This window comes from Numida meleagris, chromosome 7 (assembly GCF_002078875.1).
Source record: "Numida meleagris isolate 19003 breed g44 Domestic line chromosome 7, NumMel1.0, whole genome shotgun sequence".
Lineage (NCBI taxonomy): Eukaryota > Metazoa > Chordata > Aves > Galliformes > Numididae > Numida > Numida meleagris.
In genome coordinates, this window is record NC_034415.1 from 28440593 (window position 1) to 28460710 (window position 20118).

At 45.1% G+C, this 20118-nt stretch overlaps 1 protein-coding gene across 2 annotated transcripts in view; it reads right to left on the bottom strand.

Moving 5' to 3' along the window:
- The window catches only part of JAK1 (Janus kinase 1), a 52615-nt gene that overhangs the window by 15774 nt on the left and 16723 nt on the right, over positions 1 to 20118 (bottom strand). Inside the window, exons 2-6 of one of the 2 annotated variants that reach the window (XM_021404018.1) lie at positions 9089 to 9168; positions 7831 to 8029; positions 5532 to 5655; positions 1668 to 1821; positions 7 to 170 (exon numbers count right to left, since the gene is read on the bottom strand). In XM_021404018.1, coding sequence (XP_021259693.1) covers positions 7 to 170; positions 1668 to 1821; positions 5532 to 5655; positions 7831 to 8029; positions 9089 to 9094 — 647 coding nt within the window. In that variant the 5' untranslated portion in view covers positions 9095 to 9168. The remainder of the gene's footprint in view (positions 1 to 6; positions 171 to 1667; positions 1822 to 5531; positions 5656 to 7830; positions 8030 to 9088; positions 9169 to 20118) is intronic. The other variant, XM_021404016.1, reaches the window with a different exon arrangement.

The following is a 20118-nucleotide window of genomic DNA, read 5'->3' on the forward strand; positions in this document are numbered from 1 at the left end:
ACTTACCTGATATCTTTGGGCAGCTCTGGCAGCTTCACATTTTTATTGATAGCATAGTGAGAGATTGCAAGGACAGCCATTCCCAGACACTCGTTTTCAATTTCATGAACTTCTTGATCATTTTTAGGGTCACGGATTGGTGCCAGTCCTTTCACTAAGTCATACTGACCCTTAATAGGAAGGAAAAAGAAGAAAAGAAGTTACTCCATCTGGCATTTGTCATACTAACAAGCAGTGGCACAAGAAAAGAGTCACCCAAAAACTGAAAGTCATGACAAGGGGCAGGGGAAGAAGACAAGCGCTGTGCAAGAGATGACATCTCTCAGACCAGTGAGCATAGGCGAGAACTAGTCACCCCACAAACCTGCCAATTTGAGAAATATCAACTTTTGTGCCTTACAGAAGTGTTTTAAAATTAGGGTTTGTGGAGCAGGTGGCATCACCACGTGTATCACCTCCACACATCCACAGCACTTAGGCTTTCCACCAAGAAAGCGTGTCGACTCACAGGCAGAACACCTGCACTGCTCAGAGACCCTTCCAAACACCCCTTTCCTTTATGCAAAAATTCACTTTTCGAAATGAACTCAAGCGCACCCTTATATTTTTTCTGTAAGCAGTGAACACTTTGTCTCTCTTGTTTTACCTTCCATCCATCACCTGATTCTTTCAGCCACCTTGCTCTGTGACAGTCTGAAACGTACATGGCTGTCAAAGCACACAGATGTCTCTGTGCCTTGCATGAGCACTTTTCTATTTGCCTTTTTTAGAGAATGTGATGACCCAACTGCGACGTTCAGCCTGATATATAATATTGCCTGGAAATATTCATTGCCCTACTCAAGTTGTGGTTTCACAGCAGAAAAATGAGTGCTTGCTGGAGCAGCTCCGTGCCATCTCACTTCCAAAGGACACAATCATCTTTCAAACTCTGAAAACGCCGCAGCTACTGTGCTCAGAACTAACTGCAATCGTGTTTTTCTCCAGTGCATTTAATTTGCTCATTTCACAAGCCTTCATCAACTTCAGTCTTTTTAAGAAACGACTTCCCTTCCCTTGGCCAAAACCACAGCGTGTCGTTTGCAAAATCACTGGTGTGTACGTCACCTTTGTTTCGATGGGGAACACAGGCTTTGTGATATAGGAACCCCGTGTGCTTGGAATGAGCAGCATCCTGCCAGCAACGGGGAGGCACAACAGGAGAGAAGAACTGCACGTAGGCAAGCTGCGTGGCAGTGCCATTATGAGTCAAGTTTTTAACACCACACAGTAAAACAGACTCATTAAAAAGACACATTATCATAGACTGAGCTCATCTGTCGGGCTGTAGATGTCACAGTCATTCTGTGCAAATTTTTCACAAAGGAAATGATGATAGCATTTCTATTAAAAAAACAGTTAACATTAAAGAAAGCGTGCTGTAGAAACATAGCCCTTCTTGGACTGTAAGGCAGTTTCTTTGCATGTTCTGTATTGGGTTCGGTTGTTTTTCACGTCGCAAATTCTCTTTTCTCCACAATGTGGAAGCAAACCCTTACCAACACCAACAGGTGAGGTTGAACACATATTGCAATGGGAAAATCGTTTTTAAAGCAGAGAATTTCTACTGGATCAAATCGTTTTTGTATGGGTGAAACGGCACGGACCCCCTGCATGCAACCCCCTACCTGTGCAAAGATGTATTCCAATGAGCTTCCATCCAGGATTGGGGTTCCTTCTGGCGCCAGCTTCTTGTCATAAGAGTTCTTTGACTTCTTTGGGGAATGCCTCCACACTGAGGGTTCGTTTTCACTAGTCCCGTGCCAGTTTGTAAAGTAGTATCTTGCAAGAAAAAGAGGGATACATTTTAAAAAATTAGGGGAAAAATCCTCTTTTTTACATTGGATACCTATTTTAAACTTTCAGAAGAAAACCATGTGCACGTCAAAACCCTTCACTCTTCTGCCTCAGTGTAAGTCAATATCCCTCTACTGAGCATTGGTTGGTGTTGGCATTCCAAGATAAATGGTTCTGCTGAAGGTTAATAGGGCTTCAGACCTCCTCCTCTATGGACACTGCCTCCCTCCAGGCTGCAGCTGGAAGCAGCCATGCACTGGAATTTCTGCTTCCCTCTGGCTTGGATGGAGATGGTGAAAAAGAAACTAATTCCAGTCGCCCAGTTTTGAAGTCACACAGTCAATCTTCTATGTGTATTGCAAATAAGCTTTTTACTCATATCTGCACACAAAGCTATTTAACTAAAACCTGCAAAAAGAGCTGGCACCTGCTGCAAATTAATGAAACTGTTGAGATCAATTAATGAAACTGTTGAGATCAAGCCTTTGTCAGAGGCTGTTGAAAACTCTTTGCCTAAATTACCCCAGAAATTTGCTTTCCTCTGGGTTCTATTAAGATATTAAATCAAGTGAACTTTAGTTAAATCTGGTTTGAATCCATGCGCTGTTAGGAGAGTTCATGCCTTGTGCACGATGGTGACGTACGTCCAATCAGAAGGGCACAGCTGAGCAGATTCCTCAGCTCTAAGAAGGAAGGATTTCAGTAAGAATATGCCAGTCTCACTCCAGAGAAGTACTCAGCAGCAGTCAGAACAGTGACCACAGCCAGCTTCATATCATTTTACCACTACCGACTTTGAAAGCTCCCAAAGCTTTCAAAGTCGGCCTAAATGTGCGACCAAGAAGCTTAACATAGGAAGAAGACAAAGATGAGTGGCAATAACTGCACTTCGAAGGAGAATTAACAAAAAGGGAGTAAGAAAAAAAGCCCTAAGGTTTGAGGCAGAAAATGATGAATAAGTGGAATAAGTTGCTCATCACGTTATCTACATAGGAAGTTGGCCAATCAAATGAAGTATCATGGATTAAACTACTCTTAAAGACACAGTATTGCGTTTTTGTTCTTTCCCTCCTTTTGATGAGCCTTCTTCAGTCCCACAGAAGCACACACATATAGCATGGGCAGGAACACCAGCACACAACTATGCCTGTAACTCCCAACAAGGAGAGTAAGGCACAGCAGAAATCCTTTGGTTCAAGCTCAGAAAGCAAAGGAAAACAAATCTCTGCCTCCAGGAAATCAGTTTGTTTTCAAATGCTTCTTTATAAGATGGAAGATAATTAATAACTCAAATTCTTAAACAAAGCAGGGGAGTCTCTGCCTTGAAAAAGAGAGAAAGAGGACTATTATTCCACTTTCACAATCAGAAATGGGAGCACAAGCTTCCAAATTCAGAAGCCCTGCAGAAGACCTGGAAAGGAGATCTGAGATCAGTTCAGTCTGGCCAAGGAATGCTCTTCTCCTTCTGCTACAGTGACTCTGAGGGCTCTTCTTTCCCACATTTCCAAAAACATGTGCCTTAGGTCCCTTTGGCATGCCATGAAACGCTGCTACCACTGGCTTAAACAACATCCAGCTACGAGATAGTTAAACTCCCCCATCAGCCCTGTGTGCTAATGAGGCAGGATGTTACAAAACACTGTGGTTTCTTTTGTTGTAGACTCCTTTTTCACTTGATGCAAGTGAAAGAAGTATGGGGCTTGTTGCAAAGATTCTAGTGAAAAAGCAAAGTCCTTTTAAAACCTAATGAAAAGCGTTATCAGTGGGCACAGATTTAATGGGGAGAGGAGGGTGGGAAGTCCACACAATCAGAAACCAAACGTCAAGCTTTCAGCATCAGAAGACAAATCTAACATCTAAAAGCATTTCAAAACGCTGAGTCACATACCTTCACTTTATATATATATATATATATAATATTAACAGGACTTGGCTAAATCAACGAAGCAGAACGCATCAAAAATTTCTGTACCAGGGAAAACATCCCAGGCCCAGATCATACCAAGAATCTTTTTTATTATCAGAGTACTGTTAATCTGACTGCTCTTAAAGCAAGAAGGGGCACTTAATGCTCTGTAAGAGGCCATTCGAGTCCTCCCAGCTTTCTTTAGAGTCACTCAACTCCATTATTGTGTGCTGTTTATCTGCCAAACTTAATCATAGCTGTTTAAATCCAAGATTAGCTGAGATTAAGTCATTAATGCTGCTCATAGACAGTGGTACAGAAAAAGAAAAGACTATAGTATCCTCTAGTATCCTCTTCCTCTTTTAAATGTAGGTATCAGGACCATCATTATTTGAAAAGCAAACATCTTTTTGTTAACCGTGGGTAATTTTTTCCTGTAACAATACATCCAACAATAACAATTCTGGTCTAGCACAGCTGGCAATTGGCAGTGGAAGACCTTAGAGTGAAAAGATCCCATTTACAAAGCCCTCTGCACCAGGAGAGGGGTTGTTATCCCCCAGCAAGCCTAGAGAACAGTTTGGATGCACAGCCTGAGCGTTACACGTGCTCTCATCAGCATGCACAAGTTCCAGTCATGCTGTCTTAACTACAGACTACCAGAAAAATGACATTAAAATGTACACAGCTGTGTCAGCACTTTATCTTAAAAAATGTTTTTCTCTAAAGCCCAAACCGATCGCGTATCCAAGTATTGCAATTTATGGCAAAGAAGGGATACTAGATAAAAACTTATTTTCTTACTGTTGTACCTCAAAGAACAGACGAAAATACGATGACCAGTGGACTTGCTTTAGGAAGATGGGCAAAGTTTCTAGGCTAATTATTCCTGGCAGAAAGGCTTATTGTATTTCTTGCCTACGTCACGCACTTAAAGCTCACAGTGATGTAACAAGGAAAAGTCAGAATAAAAAGAGAAAAGAAAAGGCAGCGTAATAATCGCAGAATTGGATTTCTAACAAAACAGTATATTAAAATAATACCAGAAAGGAAGGACAGCTTTCCTTTTGCTAGAGCACATGCCAGCGTTCAACAGCTGTCATGCTGCTGCTTTCACTTTCCAGTAGGTGAGGGCTAGAATGCCATTTCTGCCCCACACATCTCAGTGAGGTATGTGTTATACTTTCAGATTAACCCCTGAAGTTCAACCTGATGGCATGCATGAAGGACAAAGATCCCATCGAAAAGGGTTTGGGTTTTCTGGTGCTTTCTGCAGCCTAGTAATTGCCACCCTCCGTTAGGCCACATGGATTCCCCTACTGTCCTACAGGAGAATATCAAAAGTGATAGCATGCTGCTTTCTCCTTTCAAGCTAATGGCAAAATTCCCATTGACTTCAGCAGGAGTACGGTTCACTATGATTCCTTCAAATGGAAACTGAAACGTGCAGAATCCTAACATGATAAAACAACACTTCTGAGCCTTTTCTTTTCCCGTTTGGCTTTTAGATAGTTCAGTCACCTACAGCTTCGTGAATATGAGTTCTCGTGGTTTCCAACTTCTGGTGTGTTTTCAAGGTTACATAGCAAAGATGAAAAAAAAAAAATCAGGAGACATTTTAAGCTTTTCCTGTTAACATTTTATCTGTGGCGTGAAGGGCAAGCTGCCGCTTTTGGTTTTCCTTTTTAGCTTCTTCAGTGAGTTCAGTAGTATGAGTAAGAGCATCTACGTGTTGTTAAGAAAAACCCATGGCTCCCAAGGAGCCATTTTTCAGCTGTTTTGCACTTACCTCATTCGATAGTAGAGCCGATGCGATGTTTTCTCGTCTATCTTAAAGACCTGGTTCGGTGCATACCAGAGCCTTCTGTTCTCATCAAACAGTGCAAAGAGATTATGGCACAGAGGAGATATAGCTGTCAGAGGAAAGTCAAGAAGCATGTGAATTCACAAGGCTACCAAATATATGCACGCTCCAAAAATACAAATGCACAAGGCGACGATCTGATCGTGCAATCTGTACCATAGAAAGAAACTGACACTAGGATGAGATTAAAACAAGCATTAGAAAGACATGACTAAAGGGAAAGTGCAACCTGTGTGCTGGTTGACTCCACTGGTTTTATCCTGTATTAAGCAGTCTGACATTTCAGCTATTTCTAACACGGAACTTGCTCTGAAGCTGTGATTTTGCCAAAGGTCCAAACTTGAAGAGAAGCAGACTAAAAAATCTTCACCTTTTCCAGACCACAGAAATGGGTGTTTCAAGAAAACTACAACTTTGTTCTCAGTTTTACTTGATTAATAAATTCTGCTCCCATTGTTGAAAGAGAAGGTTCAAGGGAAATATTCATCAGCAAAGAGGCACAATGCATAACGTGTCGTTTTTCCACTCGCTGCTAATTCAGCAGAGGGTTTTCCAACAAGGAACAGACTTTTAACTGGTAGGTTAATTTTTGCATTTACATCACCCCGGAGAGAAGCAGGCTATGGTTTCCTTACAGAGGTACGGCTGTTTCAATTCCTTGCTTCTGTTTGCTGTTCAGTAGGAGGCAGTACCTTTTTGCAAAAGCCCTGTCTGGGCAAGCAGCTCTGCTCCATGCCTGTGCCTAAGTGCCTTTCTGAACTGCAGAGTCCTACAGAACTCAGTGAAACCATTTCTGCTTCAAACTGGGGAGAGAGAATGCAAAAATCAAAGACGACAAGGAAGCCAAACCTGAATAACCTAATGGCAAAGCTGACAGCAGGTGGGGCTGGGCAGCCACAGCTTTCTGGAGGCCAACCAGCAGCAGGCAGATGCCAGCAGAGCTGTAACTACCCAAGCTGTGACTTACAGCAGCGACCAGCAACGCCAGCTTGCTGAAACAGGTAAAACTTCTGCACCTCACAGCATCTGCCATGGATTTAGCAAAGGCCAAGAGGAGGTAGATGGAAGTTCCCATAAGGAAAGCTCACCCAAAGTCACTTCTTGAAAGGTTTTAAATTTCTAACAGAAATTACTGGCAGCAATTGCACAGTCTTTGGGATCACAGCTCTATAAACAGCAGCAGCTCATAGCTCTCACATGCTGACACAAACAGGTGTGCCTTAAGCACTCCTCATTTTCATTAAAACTATTCAAAAGCTACATGAGTACTTATTTGATGAGATCTGTCCTACAGATTCCCATCATACCTCTCTTTGGAATGGAGAAGTAACTAGGCAAATGAACTGGAGGATACTCAATGTCAGAAGAACCAAGATGATATGGGAAAGGAAAATACTGGAAGCCCAGAAGCAGGCAGTTAGCCTGTTTGTACGGCCAGCTTTACCACTCCTGTAACACTGAATAGTATTGAGTGTTCCAGGAAGCTTGGGGAATAGAACATTTGGACTGAGGGAGAGGAGGAATGACACAAAGAACGTCAGAACTGTAAATATAAAAGCACACTGGAACCTAGACTCATAAGGTTTAAACATAGATTAAACCTGCTGATTCCAATTGAGTAATTAAATATTATTTTGCTGGGTCAAGGAACACGGTGACAAAGCAAGATATTTTCATTATGCATTTCTGTATGACCACAATTATACAAAGTTCAGTAGACCTTACTGGTGAGTTATTAATAGTCTAGATATTGTAACTCTACAAAGGAGTGTCAGGCAACAAAAGAGAAAATTAAAACTGAGAAAGAAGCAAATGGGCATATTTTCTCTCATTAGCCCTCTCCAAAATAACATGGAACAGACCTTGACAGGCTTACCAACTAGTGTCATAGGTGAAAACATCTTTATGTAACTTATTTGTATACAGTGTCCTTCTAAGAGAAGCCTGATTCCATCCCACTAAAATGAAAAAATACTGCTATCTGCCAGAAACCAGGCTGGGAGATCATCATGTTACGTGAATCTCAGGAAAGTCTCTTGCATTTCTTCCACTCTAAACAGCTTATTAACTGCCAGAGCAGCCCCTGGCAAAGATTTCCATCCTAAACAATATACCATGCACGTTTTTCCTATGATCACTGACTTATGCTCAGAGAAGGACGTATCACTTGTAATCACAAGTCAGGCCTTGTCATTGAAAACTCACACAAAATCCATATACTCACAGCACTTCTGGGCAGCTTCAATGCACAGCTCCTCCGAGGTAAACTCGCCACTGGTGTAACAAATGGGGCTTTTATCTTGCAGGTAGAAAAGTATTTCTAAGCCTTGATGCTGAGCTTCCAGGTTTACTTCGTTCTTCTTTGTGCTCCTCATTTTTGCACAGAAAGCCATGGCTTTGCAATCTTCTTTTACGTTTAGATACTGAAATTAGAGGAAAAGTAGTTAAAGAAAACATGATGAAGGAGAGTGTGATCGATTTGGTTCCATGCTTCTAGTTCTTAGCTCAGTAGTGAGTACTCCATATTAAAAAAAGGCAAAAGGAAAGAAAAAACCTGACTAAAAATAGACCACTTAGGTCCCAGAATAAATAAAATGCAATTCTTAGATAAAATTAGAGATTGCTCGAAGGCAAAGAATTTAGAGCTAAGTTTGGCTCTAAGTTTCGGTTCATCCTTATTTCTTGTGAAAATCCTTGTCAGGACACAAATCTGGAGCTGGTGGGTACTGTGATGGGGTAGGCACAGCATTTCTCAAGCTTCTCATATCGGTAACCTGATTATTCAAACCCAGCACCTTTCATGAATGAGGGGAAAAGTGAAGCAAGAAATCTCAGTGGTTATTCCGTTTCTGGTAACAGCTTAAGTTCTGGTGGTTCCACAACTATTCTGACAGGTTTATTTTCTTACTGTAAAGCAGGAATAACTTTCACATCCTTAAGCACCTAACTGGCCGAAAAACAATTACTGCATACTCCAGCCTGGCTAATATAAACAGTACAATGAACATTACCCTTAAAAAAAAAAAGTTAGCTTCTGTTTTTACAATCTACTTTAACATGCAAATATTTCTGCGGGCTTTCTCCCCCCTCATCCTTTCTTGGTTTTTTTTTAGTACACTTGATATATCACGGTGAAACGGGCTTTACTTGGAGAGCTGCTTTTACTGTTATTTCTCTCCCCCCAGTAGGTAAAAGTAGCACTAAGGGGGTTTAATGGCATCTCTTTCACACTGCCAAGAAGGATCCAAGGGAGCTGTGACTCGAAAGGAAAGGCGCGTGGCATTTTGTGTCTGGTGCTTAAATAGAAAGAGCAGAAAGGAGCCGGATGACCACAGACTTCAGCTATTATGGGGTCTGTGTTCCACTTTTTACTAATCTTTAGCTCAATTAGTAACAAAAGCCCAAACCACCAATTCTGCAGTTTGCAAACATAATCCTCCCAGCGAAAACCAAACCAAGCCCATCCTCGGAACCCGGCACACCTGCATTTATGTGTCTGTCTGATCCTCTACTCAGCTGAAACAGAATATCTTCACGCTCTCCACGAGTAACTTGTGTCTAGCTGGGAAAAAAAAAGTCAAGAATTAGTTTGCACAGTATTTGAGGCACCAAATATACGGTCAGGCTGATAAAAGGCCACTTGCCATCAATTCAGTCGGATCTTTCCATTAATAGAGTGCAGGCAGGGTGAGCACCTAGGGGTGCATTCTGCAGCCTATGTAAACCTGCTCACTTCTTTTGCCTCTTTGGATGCGCAGGCTGAGAGGCAAACAAACCCAGGGGGAAAGCCTCAACCACTTCAGAATCTTTTCATATTTTCAGAGCATCAGCAATCTGTTTGGTGCCATCCCCACGGCAGCCCTCAGCTGTGACTCAAAGGAATATTCTTCCCTTTGCTTCACGGCTTGACAAGTCACTTCCATCTTCCTATTTTTAACTGAATACGGGCAACTCTAATTCTTCCCCGGTCCCTCCTTCCAGAGTACCAGGTTTTGTCCTTTATCTTTTTACTCTCCTTTGCCCTGTGGAAGATGCAGAGCCCCGGCCAGGCGGCAGAGGAAAGTAAGCATCAGAGCAAGGCTAGTGCTGCTCCTGGAGGAGCCTTGCTCACATGGGACGCTGCAGTAACCCCTGTGCCTCAGGCAGCAGGAACACCTTCCAACAGCCTACAGTTTCTAAGCCTTTTCTAATACCACAAACAACCTCAGTATTCTGGAGCTGGTTCACAAAACTACTCCCACCCTAACTTACAGCTCATCGCTACCGCCTGAAGCGAACTGGGGAGATATCAAGCTGTCCGTGCCATTTTTATGCTAAATGTGAGGTTCCATGCACATTCTCTCAGCAATGATATGGAGAAGTAGTAATTGAGAGTGTGATTACTGGAACACGCAAACAAGCTGGTAATTATTTCTGCACAGCACCAGAAAATTTAAATGCAAAAGGTTAAGAACGGAGCTGTAATCTAACTGCAAATGCTCCCTTTTAAACGGCGTATCTGACAATTGAAACCCAATGTATTTTAATGCCTGTGTGGGCATAACATTAAAAAGATTGCCTGGAGGTTTTAAAATGTGAAGGGAAACGTAAAACCGCTGCCTTCTTGCAGATTCATAAATCTGAACTGCTGCTTTTCAACACAGCGTTCTTTGGGTTTGCTTAATAGCTCGTGCTCCTTCCCAATCACGGCAGCGATTCCCAGAACACAAAAGAGCCATAGGCGCTGCTTCATCCCAATGCTCTTTTGAGGAGGAAGAGAACAAACCAATGCCCAATTTCTAGCTTGCTGTCGACCGACGAGTCTTCCAGAGAGGCTTGTATTCAGCATCAGGAATGCGCCTATTAACAAAAATGACCTCCAGCGTGTCCCAGAAGTCTCCATTGGGAGGCCGTGTTCCTTCTCTGTGCAGAATCACATCCCCAGCCCCAGGCACCAACCCTGCCGAACTCTCTCCCTTGTGTTCTGCTGGTGAGCTTAGGACAGCAGCCCTCCCCAGCCCTCATTTCACTTGGCTCACGCCATGTTTGTGGGTCTCACCCTGCAGCTCCATCTCCCAGCAATCCCCACAACAAAAGGTTGCTTTGGCCATTGGAAATGCTGACCAGTGCACACGCACACATACTCACCACCCTCGTGAAACGCCCTATTTTGAGGGCAGGACGGCAGGGTTTGTCAATTCCCAGCTCAGTGTGCCCACCAGCAGAAGGGGACAACAGTTTGTTCTTCTCATACGGGGATCAACAATACGTGTGATTCTCAATGCACAAGCACATAAAAAGTACCACGGCTGCCCAATGCCAGCATCTCGTTTCTTTGGTCTGGGTCAACGAGCAGACCTGGACCCCATAGAAACCTTTTCTTCTCATACACAAATGAGGCCCTCATAAAATGCTGGTATCAGAAAGAGGAAAAGTCAAGAACTACAGAGAAGGTTGCTCAAAATTCGCTTGCCTCTGGTGTGGCTATTCTACTATTAAGACAAAGGAAAATGGAGCTATCTGGTGAGAAATTCCAGTTCCTCCCTACAGCTTGCCGCAGCCAAGTTCTCTTCAGTAGATCAGAACGGTTCAAGCCCGATACTCCTGGCATTTCGAAGGCAAAAAGACAAACACACAACACTTGAATAACCCCTTCCAACCTCTGTATGCCTCAAAGGTCAAGGAAAGAAAAGAAGGGAAATAATTACTTGAGTTTGTCCCTGACCAGAAGAGGATGTCCATATGCTGGCATGGATGGGGAAAAGCCGCAGCGTGCCCTGCCAAGCTGACATGTTCTGTACCCATTGATAGAGCCCACGCCCCGCAAAAATACCAGGATGCACAAGAAACTTTTCCCTTGAATAAGGAAACAGAAGATTAAACTGTCAGCTGGGAAGCACTTCAAGATGTTAGACACCACATAAACCAGCTCCAAGCTCCACTGGGCATTAATGAATCTCATCCCACATGAGTTCGAAGAAAGCTATAGATTCCCACAGCTTCGGCTTCTTACATTAGCAATAGATTTGTAAATATAAGACCGGCCCAAAGGAAACAAATCAAACCTCCACAGGCTTTGAGAAGTTACCCACCCAGCTCACGTCCACACCCAAGCGGAGGCGAAGCTGTGCCCTGAGACTTGACGGGCTTAGGAACTCGGGTTTGCTTCCTACACGTTTCGGGGAGCAAACAGGCCTGTTTCGAGGCAAAAGTCCCTAAAATACAAGGAAAGGAAAATCCCGGATAGCGTCTGGCTAAACCAGAGCCAGCTTCGAGCACCGTTTTCGCATTCTTCCTCTTTTTCTCTCTCGCAGCCCGTTTAGTTTCTTGTTTCATGAAAAGGACACTGCAGGGGATGTTTATGGTTGCTTATGCTCGGAAACTAATACGTAGGCTTTCCTCAAGTGAACGGAGCGTGCCATTTTGTAGTAACAATAGTTTGTGTCAGCTGGAAAGTTCTTGAATTATTCTTTTCGACGCATCAATAAAGAACCAGAGCACAGGCTGTACAGCGCGGGGCACCCTGCTCGTGCAGCACAAGCTATTGGATTGCTCTCCATGACACATCTCAAACAAACCCAGGCGCCCTGCTTAACCAGCTTCGCCAATCTTTACAAGGATAAAGGACAGGACTGCAGGACAACAAGCAATGATCAAGCAGCTCATTAAAATCCCAAATCTGGGTATCACGCTGCCGAGCAGCATCCGCCCTCACCACCTTTTGCCCTACAGACACCACCAAGTCCCCTTGGGTTTTTCTACAGTATTCATTCTGCGATATGACTGATGTACGTTGTACATTTTGTTCTAAGCGTCGGGCTGAGAGAGCACGGGGCGGAAATTTTCAGCAAAAATAGTTAACGTTAACGCACAGCAAAGTTCTTAGAACTGAAAAAACAAGGTGCCCATCATCGGGTACATCATCCAGCCTTCCCTATACGCACACTGACATTACCAGATGTTCTGTATTTCCATTTTCGGCCATCTGCCTCTGAACAGAGGATGCAGACTCCTATCGTGTTCACATCATAACTCCTTCAGACCAGACCGAGCGCTTCATGAGCCCACTCAATTCACCATCACACTGAGAACCAGCCGTGCTCATTTCCTGTGCTTTTCCAACTCAATTTCAACAACTTCTCTGAATTTCGTGACGTCATGTATGTGGGAAGAACATTTTCAGCTCGCCCATAAAGCTGCGTGCTAGTTTACCACTGCTATGGTCCTGTAACTGCCGCTGCTGTAAACCAAGTCATATTTTCTCTCCTTCCAGCCTAGCAACCCTTTGGACTCCCATTGGGCTTCTCCTGGCTGGGCTGGTATGGAAGGAATGGCGACCAGCAATTTTTATAGCTTGCTTCTTCTGAACTGTAGACATGTATTAAATCCTTTCTCATCCACTGTTTCTGGTGTAGTAACAACTTTAAATTATACAATCTGTTATAATATTGACAATAAAAGGATATAAAACACCTCTCAACTAAACCAGTGTCAGCTTCATAGAATTACAGAACGGCCTAGGCTGGAAGGGACCATAAAGATCACCCAGTTCCAAGCCCCTGCTGCAGACAGGGTTACCTACCAGCATATCAGGCTGCCCGGGATCCCATCCAACCTGGCTTTGGTCACCTCCAGGGACGGGGCACCCACAGCTTCTCAGGGCAGCGTCACCACCCTCTGGGCAAAGAATTTCCTCCTAACATCTAACCTCAATCCCCTATTTTAGTTTAAAGCTATACCCCTTGTCCTATCACTATTAGACCGTGTTAAAAAAATCAGTCTCCCTGCTGTTGATAAGCTCCCTTCAAGTGCTGGAAGGAAATCCTTCAAGGTAAATATATTTGTGTATCAAGTTTTGACCCATTTTGGAAACCTACTACGCAATGCCATGAGTTTTGTGTCAATATTGTGTAGCCAACACTTCCAAACTTTCTACACACAAACTAGATAAAAGTTCTTTTTTTTTTTTCCCCATAAACCAATCACTTAAAAAAAAAAAAAAAAGAGCTTTATTACTAAGATTGATGCTAATGGAACTGGAGGGGGATTCCAGGCTTAAAGAGGATGGACAGCTTGTTTTTATTCCTGCCTGCGGAATGATATTAATGATCCCTTTCCTATTCTACGCTTCCTGCTATGCTGCTCACTGCTGTCCCTCTGTCTGTGCCTCTCAGAGGTGATAGAAGCAGTCTGGCAAGGAGCCCCGCCATCTTCCTAGCAATGAAGCACATCTTCAGGAAACTCGGCCTCTTCCTGGTGGCACAGCACTGATTGAAGGGGTTTCCTGAAGTTCAGTTCTGATGCATGGAAATGCTTGCAAGAAAATCAGTCGGTGTGGCAAAGATCTCCAAATCCCTGTTTTCTTGGATGTGGAAGTGGTAAGGGTGTGCCGCAGAGGAAAAACGCTGTAGGTGTTGCACAGACCCACCAGAAGGGTGGGAGTGGAAATGAACACTGAAAGAATGGAAGAAAAAGCCCCCAAACCACGTGCTGCATTCCCTCTCGGCCAGCAGAAAGGCTACAAGGGGCCAAGGTCATCGTGCAGCTCTCTGCTGTGGATGTCAGGGCATCCTAAACGTACGGGGGGGATTCAATCTCCAACAATGTGCTGGGACTTTTATAGAACTTCAGCACCTCCCTGCTTCCTGCAGAAAGCACCCTGGCAATCCAGAGCCCCTTTGCTCCGGAATATTGATATGGGAGCAACCAGCAGCATTCCCACGCAGCCACCAGAATTGAGGTGAAGCACTTGGGTTGTCCATCATCTTCTAGAGGAAGCTCTGTATCTGAAACAGCTCCCCTCTTTATCTGGACGGGATCAAGAGGTCATCATCACTTTGTGCTGCTCCTGAGCCTTGAAGTCCCATAGACTGCACCATGCTGAAACATGCAAGAGGACAGCTGGCACCTGAGGACTCACCAGGCACCTACATGCCACAGTCCATCCATCTCCACTTTATTCATTCCCTAATTTCAGCTGTTCAAGAGGAGATAAGCCACAGGACCCAGACACACCATGCTGGCACTCAGCCATTCCACAGTGCCACTCTTCCGCTGGGTAATTATTTAGACTTCGCACGTACCCGGGAGGTGACTGCTTGCATCTCATTTTCACAAAAGCACTACACCTCCTTTAGCATAATAAAGAGATGATACATCCCTTCGAGGCCATCTCTGTGATCCCCTGGTGCTCCCCGACACGGGAATATGACATTTTGTTTGTTTTTAAAGACAGAAACCTTCGATTTACAATGGCGGAAGCCGGACTTCCGATCCTGCCTTAGATCTCTAGTAAGAAGCAAACCAAAACAAGTGAACAGCTGATGCCTAGCAAAGGTAGGACTGGTTGAACAGCATTTGAAAACTACCAGCGTGCCACTCCTGCAAGCCAAAAGAGGAGAAATTAAATGACTTACCAAGGCAATCAGCGCCTACACTAGCAACCAGCACGGGTCTGCAACTTGGCTGCCTAACACAAGGCAGAATTAGCAGCAGTTTCTCCAAACACCAAGGGGATGAGTAAGCAGGCTTCACACATGCTGCAGCTTTCTGGTCTGTGAGTATGTAAAGCATGCAAAGGGGCTGGGACTTGCCGGTGACCACAAAGCTACTGCAGAGCTGCCCTTGGCCGACTGCCCCCGGCTGCTCGCAGCCCGCTCGAGCGAAGCTCCCAGCGCAGGAACCACGCTGGGTCACTTCTCTTGCGGTCAGCCCCATAGCCACTTCCTTGAGAGCAGCTACAGACGTTCTTAACCTTTTTCATTTTCAAGTCACAAAATGGAGCCCCTCGTCCCCATTCTCTCCGCCCCTTGCTTCCTCCTGCCCTGTGCTCGGACTGCACTTGGGGGCACCAAGGGGCACCAGCCCCTGGGCCCTGTGCTCTCCGTATCCACCCGCCGCGTGCATGGAGGACACCTGCCCTCTTGGCTGAAGGGGATTTGCCACAGTGAAAGTTCCTTACCTAGAGGATGGATTTGCCCAGCGTCATCCTACAATATGCCCAAAAGCACCTCCAGAGCAGCAGAAATTGGCAGCAGGAATTCCTGGTGGCAAGGAGCAACCTCAAGTCGATCGCAGCAGCCCTCAGAACGAGCTAACCCACCAGCATCCCCTTGCATTGTCACTGGGTCAAAAAGAAGTGTCACTAATCAACTGCAATTAAATCACTAATAAAGGCTTCAACAGTTTTAGATATTTGGTCAACATCTACACTGCACATGGCAAGAACTCCCCAGATAGTTTTAGTCACAAAGATTTCTGGTGCTCACAGGCTTCCTGCGGTGGCTTTGCACTTTAGTAAGTGTTTTTTGATGGTTTGCTTTTTTCTCTTTTTTTTTTCTTTTCTTTTTTTTTTAATGTGGTGAGAAGATAATTTTAAAGCTCAGTCTTAAGGGCTCACCATTCAAAACAAGCTATAAACAAAAGCAAACAAAACATTACCAGCTATCTTCATCCTTCTGAACAGAGCAAAACCACCAACAAAGACATCTACAAACCAATAAACATTCTTTCTATAATGTACTTACGAAACCATGCAATTTCACAGCAAACTTTGGTTCTGCTATCAGCAGCAAGAGTAATTTGGCCTTCGAAGGCTCTGACCCCTCTCTGCATTCTTTGCTCATCTTTTTTTAAGCTAAAATCATCTTGCTGTAATGGTAATGCCAAGGTTAGAATACCACACGCCATTCTAGATGGAGAAGATAGAACCACAGAATCATTCAGGCTGGAAAAGCCCTCTGAGATCCCCAATCCCCCCCCCAGCCCACCCCCTCATGCCCACTGCCCACATCCCTCAGTGCCACATCCCCACGGCTCTGGGACATCCCCAGGGATGGTGACCCCCCACCCCTTGGCAGCCTGTGCAGTGCTGAGCGCTCTTTGGAGCAGAGATTTCTCTTAACATCCAGTTTTTATTTGATATAACCCAAAATAACAGCTAACAAGGCAGCTCTGGGACGCTGTGGGTAAAGCCAGCTGTTCCTCCCCTTGTAGTCCGGTGGTACAAAAACAACCTCAGGATTAAAGATGGTGACTCAGCTGAAGCTCTTCTGTATACAAAGCTCCAGCACAACACCATAAAAAGCTGTGATAGAAAGCACAGACATCGCCGTGGAGGGGCAGGTGCTCCTGGAGCAGGGGAAGTGCCAGTTGCAGCTGCGTGGTCCCACACATCACAGTGCAAAAACATCCTTACAATTCACCACACATGGTAAAGCAGAACAGGAATGGAGCAATGAGAAAAAAAATCAGTAGGCTTCAGCTCTGAGCCCAGACCACTTCTTGTCTTACCAAGAAGGCTCCAGATTAAGTCACTTTGGCAAAACCTCTGAGGAACCTTTCTTCTCCGTGGCCAGTGAACACACATTCCCAACCTCTTCGCCTGCTGCTCTCCCCATGACCCCAGCAGTAAGGCACCTTTCTGCCCACTGCTCAGCCCAGCTGGGCTGGGGAACACCTGGCTGCAATCAGCAAAGTACAGAAACCCAGAACAAAACACATGTTACCAACAAAGAAGAACACCCAGGTGGCACTTGCTGTACCCTTCAGGCAGAACATGACTCCAGGAGAACCTCCCCCAGCGCAGCAAAAGTCACCAACGGGAAGAAACATTCACCTTCAGTTTTTCCTCTCCACCTCCTTCCTCCCAGCATGTGCATAAGGTACCTGTAGCAATGCTACCTGCTAACACTAACATGGCACTCCTTCCCCAAGGTCTCCAGATGGTCTTTCTGCACAGCATGAACCAGAAAAAAAGGTGCTTCTGGGTCTAGAAAGTTAGAGGCACTGCTCCCAAAGACAGCACTATGTCTCTCTCCGCCCGATGCAAGCTGCATTGTGATTTTTTGTTGTCTCATGCAAACCACCACCTACATTTGAAAACACACTTGTTCCACAACAGATCGTTTCTGCTGCTGATGAGATAATTTGTACACAGACATTTGCTTGCGAAGGAGTTCCCAGGAGGTGCTATGGGAAGCCGCAGACAGGAGGATGATTTACAGAAAGGCAAGTGCCGCAGTACTAAAGCAGCCAGAAACAGAGGCTAAGTGTTTTTAACAGAGGTAGATGTAGCGAGGAGGAACTATTACTTAATAGCTGAAAGCCTTCAGGCTAACGCTGCAATAAACAATAAGCAAAAAAAAAGTCTTTGGTTTTCCACAAATGTGCACGAGAGGGACAGTGAAAAGAAAATGAACAATAAGGAGCTTTCCAACACAGAAAAGTTCCCATGGAAAGTTACTGGACTACCCTGGTTCAAACTATGTTAACCATTATAACTATTTGGACAGCGCATAGAAAAGATGTTCTAAGTTTAGACAAGCTGGAGGAGAGGGACTGGCTTAGCACTTGGTGTTATGAAACAGCCGAGGCCTCTGGCAGCCCTACCTCTGCCTCAAAGCTGGGGACAGGGCCCAGATGCAGGGACAAGAGAGAGCTGTGTTGTCACAGAGCATCCACTCGTCAAACTGCCAGGATCACAGCGCACCCAAATTGTGCATTTGCTTTTAAACCATTGGTGAAAGGAGAAGGATGGATGGAGGGCTGGGCACACACAGGAGTGAGAAGGCTTCAGAACAGGGGCAGCTAGCAAGTCCTCACGTCACCTTCCTGCATTTTGTGTGTGCTGAAGAATGAGAACCAGGTATACTTGCTCAGCTGCCCACCCTCCAGTGGCTTTTGGCTCAAGTGAAATCTCTGCACCATTCTCGTGGTTACACCCAGGGAGGGCAGGGCCACAGAGCACCAAGCCGGCCGCTGCGTTATCACAGGGGACAGTGCCCATTAGTTAAGTGGCATTTCCCCACTGGCTCCCACCAGCATGATGGAGATCCAGTCTCAGAAAGGAAAACCAAAGCCAAGCTCTGCCACTGCTACTTGAAGCCAGTCTTGTTTCTCTGTGACTACCTCTTGGTAGCCCACACGTATTTTTCAAAAGACACGCATGACTGGAAATGACAGACTGAATGCTGTTAAGACACTGTTTTAATGAGTGGAAAATGCAGTTTGTTACCACCCATCTGTTGTGATAAACACACACAGCAATTATTGTTTTATTATTGACTGATCAGCAGAGTACATCTGTGAAACAGCAGTAAACACTTTTTAAATTATTATTGTTAGTCAGAGGAAGGAGCCCCAGCTAGCCGCTGGGCTTGTCAGAGCAAAGTGAGAGACAACACTGAGGTCTCCCTTCTCCTCCATCCACTGCTTTGTTTCTGCTCTCAGCCCTTGGCCACGGCCAGGCCTTGTCGGGGAGCACAGGGAGCAGCTCGGCCCCAGGCCCCTGCCAGGGCTGCAGTGCTACACGCTGCATTCCCTGCACCAAGGACTTCTCCTTTGGAGCAGGCATCCCAAGGGCCAGCCAGGGCAGCTGCAAGCGTGGGAGAAACAGAAAGGACAGAAAACGGTGTAGAAACCGACCATTTGAAAGAAAGAATCGCAGTGACAGATCTTGAAACTGTTTTATTTTCAATCTCTGCCTGAAAGGTCTCCTTAAAGAGCTGAGCACGGCTGTACCGCTCCTCTCCCACAGATGAGAGGCACAGGTAAGAGCTGATCAAGGAGTCTCTGCTCTGCCCTTTGCTCACTCTGGTCTCAGGTAACCCATTTGTTAAAGGCAGCACAGCGTTCAGAACGCGCTTCCCAGCAGGAGCTGAGAGGTCCCTGCACATTGCCCTTTTTTCCCCACACACGCTGACTAAACACAGGCATGTGCCTTCAAGCTGGAAGCCATTTGCTCCTTTTATTGCCAGTCTAGGCAATTAAGTCCAAGACACTTCTTTCCTTATTCCAAACCAGAAACCTGAAGTCGGCCAAGTGAGACTGCTGAGCCTTTCCTTAGACTGAAGAGGGATCTCACGTCTGCAGCCACACTCTTCTCTGGGGACTGGAGATTCAAAAGCCGGATAAGCAGATTCTCCCCCAGGATTTACTCCAGTTTACTTGCAATTTTTTTTTATATTCTCAGGCTTTAATGAAACCTTACAAAGCCTACCTCCCTTTAAGAAGAGGAGATAAGCTCCAAGTACCACCTGTAAGGGTGATAAACAGCTACAGACCTCATTTTCAGTCCTAATTCTCAGATCCAAAACTGTGACAGAGTTAAAACTGGAAAAAAAAACATCATTTTTCACAGCTGCAGGATTGTTTCTTCCTAAAAATCAAACACAAGCAAATGAGCAGAAGTCAGTTAAAATAGAGGAAGTCAATCAGTGAAAGCCAAATGAAGCTGCTTAGGAGGCTTGGGTAGACAACTTGAGCTTTGCCAAATAAGAAGGTGGCCAAAAAGATGAGCCTGACCTGCAGTGGCTCTCCAATATTGGGATGTGATGCTCCCCCTCAGCTGCTCCAGCCTCCTGTGCCCAGCCCTGCAGCCAGTGCTTGCTGCTTTATCCACCTATGTGCACGCACACAACCATTCACCTGCAAAGCATCACCTGCTCCTTTCAGCGTGCACACGGTGTCAGTCGCATCTCAAAAGTCCTCTGGTTACTTAAAAAGCACACGTCCTCGCTGGTTTTATAGTAAT